Source organism: Spermophilus citellus (genome assembly GCF_964194105.1).
Source record: "Spermophilus citellus genome assembly, chromosome: 3".
NCBI classification, from domain to species: Eukaryota; Metazoa; Chordata; class Mammalia; order Rodentia; family Sciuridae; genus Spermophilus; species Spermophilus citellus.
Window position 1 is genome coordinate 229,452,669 of NC_138184.1, and position 12,116 is coordinate 229,464,784.

General features: G+C 49.9%; 1 protein-coding gene across 1 annotated transcript in view; it reads left to right on the forward strand.

Moving 5' to 3' along the window:
• INSIG1 (insulin induced gene 1) overlaps window positions 1–5,123 on the forward strand; it is a 222,088-nt gene extending 216,965 nt beyond the window's left edge. Inside the window, exon 7 of the mRNA XM_081284197.1 lies at window positions 3,193–5,123. Coding sequence (XP_081140323.1) covers window positions 3,193–3,222 — 30 coding nt within the window. The 3' untranslated portion in view covers window positions 3,223–5,123. The remainder of the gene's footprint in view (window positions 1–3,192) is intronic.
• The last annotated feature ends 6,993 nt before the right edge of the window (window positions 5,124–12,116 follow it).

Below are 12,116 nucleotides of genomic sequence, written 5' to 3' on the forward strand. Positions count from 1 at the left end.
GTGGGAATGATACTTGGGTACTTCTTTACCAAATTATAAGGTTTCTGTATTTTTCGACTCATAATGTCTGTGCTAGAAAGAAACCATTGAGTCCTAGTGCAGCCCTTCTCCTTGCACGGATGCCTCCCCTCAGCTGTGGACTGACTGCAGCTCAGGCTGGGCCAGTGTGCAGACCAGGGGACAGCCTGGATAGGCGGCACTGCCCTTCCAGGGGACCTGTGGACTTGGGCCTGCCTGGGATGGCGTCACTTGGAGCAGGATGCTCATCGAGTGATTGCCCTCTGGGCGGGCTGTCCACCTGCTCTCCCGGAAGAGGAGGAAGTGCCGCTCAGAGCATTTCCTGAGAGTTAGAAAGGACGATTAGTGGTCACCTTCAGGAGGTAAAAACTGGCATTTGAACACTTCAATTAAAGCAAATGGGGACATTTAAATGTTGTTTCAAGATGACTTTGACTCAAGGGCTTAAGTAAAGTGAACTAAAAAAGCAACTAGAACCATTGTTCTCAGAGATAAACTCTGGCTTTCTCAAAACTTATCTTGGTGCTTTATGCTGTTTTTGGAATGGTACGTTTATTTATATGAGCTGATGGCCATTCGTGAGGAGCTGAACTTGAAGGCTACTTTGTTATTTAACAAAAATAGAAATCGGTTTAAAAACAGTAGAATTTGGAGTGTTCTACTGGCTTCTGAATCTAAAACGTCTCTCTTCTGGTCTGGTTGTTCTCCACTTAGCTGCCAAAACAGAAAGCACTCCATGGAGAAAGCTGTTTCTCACCACCCCTCATGGAGAGTCAGGACTCTGCCTCAGTGGATGCACATAGCCAGCCCCTTCCTTCACCTTCAGCACCTGCCCCTGACACCACTTCTTAGTTCTGAGAGCAGCTGGGCCACTTGTAACCGCTGGTGTTTGGAGATTCTTATTTTAGTAGTCTTGGACAGAGAATCCCTGGGAAGACTTTTGGAATAAGACAGCTAAGCTGACCAGCAGCTGAACAGTAGTCACGAGTTGCTGCTGCTTCAGGAAGCTGCCCTGGTGCTGTATCTGATGGTGAAGGCTTTGAGTCAGTTCTAGGAACTAAGCACTCGGGTAGAGTAGAAGTTTCATAGTATATACATGTCCTAAACATCTAGAAATTGAGGAAACATTTTTAAAAAGTCGCACAAATGCAAAGTTTTGAAGATGGTCCTACTGAGTGACCCTTGCAGCGAGCCTGCTGTGTGTTTCTTGGTCTCTTAAAACGCCTTCCTGTTCTTACTGGGGTCCCCTCCTTTAAGAGCATTTGCTACCTGCAAGGACGCCTTGCCCAGCAGCTCTGAAGCCCTGTGCTCTCCAACGGGCTAGAAGTTTCTTCTATGTGGAATTTTTTGTTATTTTTCCTAAAAGCCATTTTCCTTTGGGTCCAAAAATATAGCTCAAGCGTTCGTCCTCAGCCCATGTGTTTATTTTTTTATTTTTTATTTTTTTTAGAGAGAGAGAGAGAGAGAATTTTTTTTTTAATATTTATTTTCCATTTCTCGGCGGACACAACATCGTTGTTGGTATGTGGTGCTGAGGATCGAACCCGGGCCGCACGCATGCCAGGCGAGCGCGCTACCGCTTGAGCCACATCCCCAGCCCAGCCCATGTGTTTAAAAGAAAGTGAGAGTGTTCAGCACTCAGCATCTGTGCTTGCTGTTTGTACTTTGGTTTTTTCTCAAGAATGAGGCTTCAAACTGCTGCCTGTTGGCCACCTACCCCCATCCAGATTGCCTTTCCTGTCCCTGGTTCCTGTTGACCCAGCTCCTGCCACTCAGGATGAGAGCTGTGTGGTTGCCCTTGAGGCTCACATTTACGGAGTACTTGCTGCTGTGTGAGATGCCGGGCTGTGCACTTTCCTTGTTAGCTAATGAGCCCGTGTTACTCAATACTTTAAAGTAGAAATTTTTATTAGCCCATTATAAATGGGGAGCTTTTCACCCATGTGGGTGGATTTGAGCCACACTTCTCATAGGATACCAAATGCCCTTTTAACCTATAGCTCATGACTGTCACTCATCCTCCAAATAAGTTTTAAAAATCTCTTGGTAGCCTAGACACTATGTTGCCATTTAAAATACATTACATTAGGCAGTGCTGATGAAGGTCAAGTCATGATCTGTCTGGCCACCTGCTGTGTTCTCCATAGTCACCTGTGTTCTTACACTAGGCCAGACCTAACTTTGGTCTCCTTTAGACCATGGATTCTGAATTGTTCCCTGTTGTTCATCAGTCAGTGCATTGGCAGGTGGTAAAATGTGACAGCAGTGTCATTTCTAGGTTACTGGCAAGAACTTGTCCTTTCTTTTCTCTCAGTTGAAGTTTGTTCAGAACCTCCCTCATGTCCCCGTTCACAGTATCTTCTTCAAGTCACCATTGGATAAAAGTTAGGAGCTCCCTAGAGCTTACACATCATTGCCATGCCAAAGCCACCAAGGGGGCGTTTCCAAGACTCTGTTTCTGACTTATCTCTTCTATGAGGCAGCCTCAGAGTTTTCTGGCTGAGAATCCTAATGTCTGGTACCTTGCTTTCGAAGCATGGTGCCTGGGTGGAGGGGGAGGGAGCAGAGTGGAGGGCACTGGATGCAGAGAGAGGCAGTGTGCTGAGCCGCCTCTGCCCTCGGAGCAGCTGTCTGGCCTCAGGAGAATTTTTAGGTCTCTCTGGGTCTGCTCATCAACCAGACGTGGTGCTGTACTGAGGTTTTACATTTTGCCTGCAATGATGATGATCCAGGGGTCTGGTGAGGGTCACGTGAGAAAGGATGGGGAGATGTCATTTGGTGTTCCAAAACCTGACCTGTCCCAGATGTCTGTACTGACAGGCCGCTGGCAGCCTCAAGTGAGCAGGCTGACCTGAAAGGCACAGTCCTTAGCCCCACTTTGGGAGCACCTGTTGCCAAGAGCATCGCCACGCTTCCGCGGTGCTGAGTACACTGTGCGGCCCTGCTCCTCTTGGTGTCTCACACTCCGACAGCCCCCTGGGAGGGCTCTGGCAGCTCACCCACCTGCAAGGTGGAGCCAGACTGAGTGCAGGTAGCAGGTGGGCACAGGTGGCTGTGGCTGGCAGGTCAAAGGAATTTTTACCTTTCACCTTTTAGGGCCTAAGTAGGATATTTACTCACAGGTTATTTACACACAGCACTCAATTTTCCTTTTTTCTTTCTTTTTCCACATAGGGTGTTCCTGAAAAGCCACATAGTGATTGAGCCTTCAAACCCACTGATTCTGAAAAATAAGCAAGATTTGGAAAGAAAACTGTTTTAGTGGGTGGTGATGAAGATTTTTTTCCTAAATACTTTATTTAGATTGGGCTGAGGACAAATGACTCCTGGAAGAAATGTTCACCTAGTCTAGCATAGCAAAGTGGAGACAGTAACTACTTATCTTGAGGTCTTACCTTGACCCACCACACCCACACCTGTCTGCTCTGGAGCATCCATGGCAGACTGTGGGCGGGAGTCCAGGCAGGGGCATTGTCCCAAGTATTAGATGTCATTCATGTTTTAAAGAACAAGTTGCCATATTTCAAAGCCTTGAACTTCAACTTGATTACCAACTGTCAGTTTTGTGTCCATGCCCAAAGGAAACAGGTTGATGGTGCTTGACAGATGAAGTATGGTGTAATAGGAATATTTTCCAAAAGATTTTAAAAATAGGGTTGTGTAAAAAAAAAAAAAAAAAGGCAGCAAGCGTAGGGAGGTGGCTGCCCGAGTGGCTGGCACTGGTGGCACCTGGCCTGGCTCACGTTCAGTGCTGCAGTGACCCACCATGCGGTCACACACCTCTGCCTGTCACCAGAGAGCGGACTGCGCTTTTCATTCTGCCGGCAGAATCCTGTGTAGACAATCTTCCCGAGAGCAATGGCAGTAAGATTCCACTGTGACGTGGGAGGTTTCACCGCAGCTCACCGTTTTATCCAAAAACCAGAATCCTCTAAGAGTGAATACCTGTCTGCCACGTATTTCAATCTTAGCCAAAATTGTTTGCGTCTTTGTTACTCCAGAGTAGCGAGGACTGTTTTTCTGCAGCCCTATGGAACTTGCAATCTGTGATTGCCTTGTAGAAGAGCACGTCACCGCACTGCACGCGTGGTGTTCTGAATGCTGGGTGACGGCTGGGAGCACAGTGTATTCGTGTAATGGCATAGACCATATCAGACCTGATTTGCAAGTATTGGGTCTCAAACTTCAAGTGCAATGTATATGAAAACCAATCTGAGCCTTGTATCCTCTTAAATATTTATTTTTTTTTAACGTGGGATTTTCGAGAGAAGGGTTCTCCATGCATTTCAGTGCGCACCGCGGCCGAGCTCAGCAGCGCTTCCCAGCGTGAAGTCTCTTCACTAGACCCTTCACTGAGCCCTCGTCCTCTGACATACTCCGGTTTTGTGGGTTTAGTAATTTTTACTTACCAATTTACCTTTTTTGTATTTTGCAACCTAAGTGTTTGGTTTGTTTGAGTTCTGTGGTAGTGAGTGGCTGCAAGACCCCTTTAGAAGAGAAGCCACAGCAGGAGGGGCGTGGGCTCATGGCCCAGGACAGGCACACTTGGTTTCATTCATGTGCTGATCCTCATGGGCTCCTTCTGTTTATTTTGTTTTGAGGAAAATGTCTTGGAGTAAATTCTAGGTTTCTGAAGCTAATTTGTTTTAGAGGAATTTTGTTTAAAAGCAAATGGACCATTCTGAACTTTGGAATGATCCCTTATACATTTTATGAAATTGAAAACAAATGATTAGTTATGAAAACATTTTTCAATGAAGTTGTCAGCATTTTATGCAAACCAGAGTTACTAGATGAAAGCAGTAAGTGAATCTTTAAAATATACTTGATCATGTATAAACAATAAGTATTTTTTCTCTTCAACTGGAAATAAATCTCTTAGAAATGATGTAGCCAAAAAATGTGAATCTGAAGAATTTTTTGCCAATAGTTTATAGCAGATATATTGAACCAAAGTGATTTGAATTTGTAAAAATGTAAAATAGTATGAACACAACTTGCACTATGCCATATTTGAACATCTAGTGAGATTCACATTCATACTGTTTTCAACATTGTGTTCCTTTTGCATTCATTTTTTACTTTTATTAAAGGTTCAAAACCAACTATTGTATTTATGGGTTCTTTTTTTTTAAAAAGAGGGATTCATATCTTGTCTAGGTGTCAGAATTTGAAATGGAAGGCTCTTTTATCGATCTTTAGACTTTATGGAATCCCAGCATAACCTGTGGGTATGTTTCTGAACCCACCGCAGTCCCCTCTCCACTGGTGCCCCTTCTCATCTGGGGATTAGAAGTGGATGGCCTGACACAAGGGGACTTGCCCTAACTCCGGGCTCCTTGCTCCTGGTGCTTGCTCTTGGATTAGGACAGGTGGGATCTTTGCAGCTGTAAATCTTTCCAGAAAAGCAACTGTGTAGCCTCCCAGAACATTTGCACAACCCCCTGGGGATGGAGCCCAGGCTTTGTGGTTGCTAAGCCAGCAGGACCCTTGAGCCACACCCAGCTCTGCTCTACACATGCAAGACAGCTGGTCCAGGTGATGCTGCACACATTTCCCTCTCTACCTCTGTAGACTCCACCTTTTTGCCCGAGAGGAATCTAGTCCTAAGTACGGCGACTCCAACAGAGAAGGCCCACTTTGAGCACTTCTGAACCTGTGTTTTAGAAGTTAAAAGTTTCCTGAAACTTTTCTGGTCTTTGAGCAAATAATTAAATTATGGAAAGTGAGGCACATGGTCCCAAGGGACTCTGCTTTGCTCCTCATGTTGTATGAGCAAAAGCGGGGTCACTGGGCTCACGGTTGGCTGACGGGCGGCTGTACTTAGCCAGCATTCAAAGGCACCAGTGTCACACCTAAGGACTTGGAAGACTCCACTGAGTCTGATCAAGTCGTTCCATGGCCTGCAGCGTCCCCACTCGTGGATTATTGGTTGCCTGTATCTTAGTAGCAATGATACAGGAAAGAGGGACCATTTAAAATTTAAACTTGCCTTTTCTCCTTCACGTTGAAGTAGACAATCTGCCCATTTCCTGAGTCTCAGATCCTCCGCAATGAGTTTACTATATAGCAGATGAAGTCTAAAATAGGTTAGTGTCGTAAGATCTCAACGAAATACTACTGTCTGGCCTCAGCAGATGTGCATTGAGAAGTCTGGCTGTGCTGAGCTAATTCACCACTGTGCTTGAACTTGGAGGGAGGTGGGCTTGTAACCAGGGAGTCGGCCACCAGAGAGGCTCTGTTGACCCCCAAATGGAGAGAAATATATGCAAAGAAAGGTAAGAAACGCGGGGGGTGAGAAATCTTGAGTCCTGATACCTGAACTCAGTGCTCCATGGATTTTCTCTGTAAATCTTCGTAAGATTCACACCAGAATTTCTTAACATTTATAAAAACACCTACTAGTACCTGGCACAAGAGAAACTAAATGTTAGTTTTTCTTCTTACCCTGAAATAATGCCATTCTTTGGCCTTTCCCACCTTAGATCTGCTGTAGTGGAAAGGAGAAGGTGCAGGATGTGACAAGTGGCTTCTCATTGCCACTTTTGCTTCCTAGGGTTTCTGGGTGCCATGACCCCTTCCTCCCACACCTCTCTACAGTTTTTGTTGGGTCCCAGGCTCTGCACATCCCCAAGTTCAGGAACATAAAGATGAAAATTCCACATCATATCTGGAGGAGTGGTTTTCTAGCTCTGCACATTTTCCTGTTTTGGCAAGTTTTTCACTGAGAGTCGTTTCTTCCCACAGCCTGGAACTCCACCAGACGACCATCCCTCACTCTGCTGTCACACAGAATCTCCCATGGCCTCCTTGGGCTGCAGATTTGTAACCGTCTCTCACCAATGTCCCCAGCACTCTGCGACCTTGCGAGGGAGGCAGTGGTACCTTTTCTTATCCTGTTCTGGTGCCCAGACACAGAGCCCGGCCCTAATCCATACTAAGATTCTTGAAGGAATATTGCGTAAATGATGTCATTTACTCCTTCATCTGCTTCCCAGAGGCAGGCATGCTGGCTGGCTGCTGTCACATTTCACTGCCAGCAGCCCAGCCACTGCGGATAAGACTAAGTCGTCCACATCACTTAGGAGAGGCCCACGGAGAGCTCTGCAGGCCCCTCCAGGTCAGAGCTGCGTCTCAGCAGGGGCACTGCTCCCCCTGCCTGGACTGCCCTGTCATTGCATGGGCCCTGTCCATGTGAGTGGGCACTGCAGCATGTGGGACTGCTCTCCCCAGGAAGGGAGCTACATTGGCTTTAGGCCGTCCACAGCCTCCTGCCTCGCTGCCCCCGGGCACAGTGCCTGCCAGGCTGGCAGCTCTGGTGCCACAGCCCCAAGAGCAGTGGATGCTTGGGCAGCGCTGGGTGCTGACTGCATGAACATCCTTGGAGGCCTCTGCCTGCCCGCCTGCCCTTCCCACATGAACACTCAGCCTTGAACTTTCATCTTTTGGAGGAAAAACATGGCTCCCTTCAACAGGTGATATCTTGTTGCTTTCAGACATGCCCTGATTTTCTTTCATACCCAGGGAGCCGTCCCCCATGCCAGTTGGTACAGCTGGTGTCCCTTTCTCCTGATTGCGCATCAGTCACATTAGTTGCAAAGCCCCGACCAGGGTAGGGTGAATGTGAGCAGAGCAGCTGCAAGCAAAGTTTGCAGGTGGAGATGGCACTGGGGAGGCGGCCCTGGAGCAGCTTGGTTCCTGGTGAGTCACTCCCTGCACCTGGCTGTGCCATGGGGGAGGCTATGCTCATTCATGTCCTTCTGAACATCTAACCAGCTGCAGGAGCCAACTGAAGAAAGGTCAGCTTGCCAACAAATCTTCTGAAGGAGCAATCACACAGTCCCACATGCCCAGCAGGAGGGTCCCCTGTATTGCCTCCTGCCAAGAGCAGAAACAGGTGTTGAGTCCTTAGAAGCTGGGTGCCTGGAAGCCCTTCCCTAAGGGTTCTCATCTGTGAGACTTGGCATTGCTTAAGGTATTTGCAGTTATTCAATTGCTCATTGGGAAGCATGTCACCGAAGGCTCCGTGTGTGCCAGAGCCATGGTGTGTTCTGGGTGCCCGGGTAGGACCTGGTAGGAATCCACCTGGTCACCAAGGAGATGCAGGTGTGTGTCTGGAGATTCAAGCTCTCCTGGGGGCTGGGGATGTGGCTCAACTGGTAGCATGCTTGCCTGGAGTGCGTGTGGCCCGGGTTCGATCCTCAGCACCACATACCAACAAAGATGTTGTGTCCGTCAATAACTAAAAAATAAATAAAAAAAAAAAAAAAAAAAAAAAAAAGCTCTCCTGGGGCACTGTTTCTGAGCATCTTAGTAACCCCAACCTTCCCCATATTTGATATTTTAAAGAAAGATATGAACAAAGCAAGGAAAGAATACAATGAAGGAAGGGAGGGAGGGGCGGAGAGAGGGGCTGAGTCCACTGTCCAGGACTCAGAGGCTGGGCATGCTCAAAACCATTTTTAACATAAAATAGCCATAGTCTCAAACCCAGTACCCGACACGATTTGGCTGTTGGTTAAGAGCATGGAGAAGCCTGAGGCCCTCGGATGGTGCAGCTGGTCGGGGAAGCTCCCTGCCACACGGTGCTGGCCTCCAGCTTCTCTCCTCAGTGGAGGTCCCTTGTCTGGGGACCTTGATCTTCACCCTGTGTACGGGTGAAATTTTGTATCTCAGAATGTCACCTTATTTCACAGGGCACCCAGGCCAGGCCCTGCCCACACGAGGCATCTGGGCCCATCTGCTTCCAGGAGAGCAGGCAGAGCAGAGCTGGGCCGTGTGGTGACTCTGGGCAGGCGGCGTGAGAAGCCGCTCCAGAGCGGCCCAGTAGACAGGGCGACTCTGCCTGGGCTCTTGGACCCCCAGCAGCAGCAAGCTCCCCGGGAGGTATGTCCTGGGGTGACTGTGGGTCGGGTCACTTCTCCACCCCAAAGCTGCCACAGAAACAGTAAGTCCCCAGCTCAGAGCTTCAGCAGGTCCAGAAAGGGCAGGAGGAGCCAGGTGTGGGTGCTGAGCAGGCCTGCACAGGACATCTCAGCCACCAGTCAGGCGGCCTGAGGGACAGTGAGTTTGAGCGGAGGTGTGGAGGAGTGTCCACCACAGACCAAGGACCTCGATTCTCGCACAACAGCGCTATACAGCCAGCCGCATGCTGTTGTACAGGCCAGAGTTTAAACTGTGTTACCACCTGCGATCCAGAGGCCAGTCACTGGGATCCAGCAAAACCAGTCAGCAAAGGCCATAGTGAGAAGCCTGGAGCAGCTTTGATCCGCACAGCTGCACAGGAAGACAGGGGCCCAACAACGACTTTGAGGCCTTATAGGAAGGGGGCTGAGGGCAAGGGCTGAGGGTTGGCTTGCAGAGAGCTTTTCACAGCTGCCAAAGCAGGAGCCTGGACCAGCTGAGGTCTGCCCGTCCTCTCAGGGCCGTCAGGCCTTGTCTCCCGAGGAAGGCGGGAGTTTCAGCCCAGCACCAGGTAGCTCTCCACCAGACCTGGAATCCAAGGGATGGCTCCAAGCCAAGGAGACCCCAAGTCTTCAATCCTGTCTTTAGCCCCACACTCGGCAACAGTGGGGACTCTCAGCTCTTGCTCCACTTGGACGTCCCCGTGAGATGCTCAAGGGGCCACCCCGCTCACTGTGGTAAGCAGTGTCGAGGCCAGCACCTGTCCACACGTTCTCTGGATTCAGAATGTCGGCAGGTCCACTGTAGGCTCACGTGTGTGTAACTCGTTTTGTACAGGTGCTGGGAGACCCCCTCTCAAGGGTGGGAAAAGCCAGGCCACACTCGGCACCGGAAAACTTCCACAGTTACACCCTCCAGCCACAGAGGGTGTTCCCTCCACAGATGAATTAGAATCATCCTGACTCACTCTCCACGATGGCCAGGGGTGTTTTGGGTCAAACGAGCATCATCATCTCGGTCCTTGCCTTGAAAGCCCTGAGGGTCTAGTCCCCAAGAGCTGAGATGGAGCTGGATCCAGGGTGCTGTGGCTTGGACGACACCATTCTACCTCACACCAAAGCCACCTCTCCTCTGGGGTGCCAGCGCCAGGCTTCACATGTGCAGGGTGCCAGGTAGCTTGGCTCTAGCCCAGGGGAGTAGACGGCCAGACCCAAGTGAAGCAAACCCGTCCCAGCCATTAGGGAACCAACTCAAGATCTTGCCACATTGGGTGGAGGCTGGTCTTCCAGAGAAGGCTCTGGGAGTCAGGCAGGTTGCCGTGGTCTCTTCCTGCCTCTTCTCAACAAAACACCACAAAGTAGGTCATTTAAAGGCAGTGTAGTTCCATTCCCACAGTTCTGGAGCCTGGGAGGTCCAAGGTCAAGGCATCCGCAGCTTCAGGTTCTCGGGAGGGTGGTGGCGATAGTGCTTCCAGAGCGCTGACCCCACAGCAGAAGAGGGAGGGAAAGTGCTGGTGCTGCACCAAGTCCCTTTCACAAGAGCCTTCATCCCAGCCTCGGGGACAGGGTGCTCAGGGCTGCCTGTCAACACCATCACACTGGCAAACGAGTCTCAACACGGAGCAGAGCAGAGCTCTTGCAGTTACCCAAGGAAACTTACTAAGCACAGGGACAAGGGAAAAGCCCTCCTGAAGCTAGAGTTCAGACACCACAGAGCGGTGTTCAGCACTCAGTGGATAGTGCACCTTGCTGGGTGTGGAGCCTCCCCCACACACTCCACCATAGAATCCAACGCCATCTCTGAGCTACTGTGTGGATTGAGTGTCCAGGTTCCCCCCAGTCCATCTCCCTGGACAAAAAGCTAAAAGTTGGTGCAGAGCACAGGTCAGGAGCCTGGGCAGGGGTCCAGGAAACCCTTACTGGTGGGGAGGGTAAACTGAGGCATGCCCGACTTCTGCCCTGGTCAGACGCTGACCCTCCCAGCCTCTCCAGTCAAGCCCTCCTGCACCAACCCTACCCCACTTCACCTCTCCTCCACCTCCCAGCCACACCCGCAGACCCCCAGCCATGCCCCAGACAGCACCGTAGCTCCACCCAGCTCCACACCCAACCACCTCTCAACCCACTGCCCTGGAAGGACCTCACAGGCCCAAGGAGTGAGAGTGACCCTGAACAGACTTCCAGTTCCTTCTCCGTGACAGGATGGACACTGCTGACCAGTTCAGGCAGACAGCCCCTTCCCAGGACACCCCCAGACTGTCTAGATGGAGCTGAACCTAGACTGCGCCACATGGGGGCAGCTCTGGGAAGGCATGACTCCTGACCAGATCCTACCCTGGGCGGCAGGCACACCTGACCCCTGAGCAGGCGCACAGCCCAGCCAGTGGGCCGCACCAGAGGTCTCAGGGAGGCTGGTGGAGCTGCAGAGACCCACGCCAGCAGAGTGCGTGGATGACCATGACCATCTGCAGAGGTGAAGCCCGAATTTCTTTCTTCCAGTGTCCTTGCTGTGGGTTGGCTAATAATTTAAACTAACTCTAACGTCTTCTCATCATGAAGACTTTCAAAACCCCAAATTTTCAAGAAAGATATTGAGTCATCATTGTCATTACCAGTTTATAATTTTCTTTTTAAAAAAAAAAAAATTGGTTGGGGGGAGGGGCTAGGGCTGTGGCTCCGTGGTAGAGCGCTTGCCTAGAATGTGCGAGGTGCTGGGTTCGACCCTTAGCACCACATAAAAATAAATAAAATAAAGGCATGTGTCCAACCACTAAAAAAAATATTTAAAAAAAATTGGTGGCTTCTACCGCACAAGATGCCCACATCCTGATCTCTGGAACCTGTGAATGTCACTTTCTTTTTTCCCCCCTGTGCTCGAGATCGATCCTAGGTCCTGGACCCAACAGTGGGAAGGTGTCCTGCCCGTGCCATGGATTCCTTTCCATGACGCCAGTTTGAGACTGCTGGCCTCCAGTTTGGGAGAACAACTTCTATTGTCCAAACCCCCAAATTTGTGGAGACTTTTTTCTAGTAGCCACAAGATAGGAATACCCATGGTAAGTGCTGTGTCCTTCCGGAGCACAGGGTTCTTGTTCCCAGCCAGGCCCTCCAGGGCCACAGCCGGTGGGCAACCTCAGAAAGACGGCACATTTTCTTTATCCAAAAGACTTTTTAAGTCCAATCTGTGATTCTCAT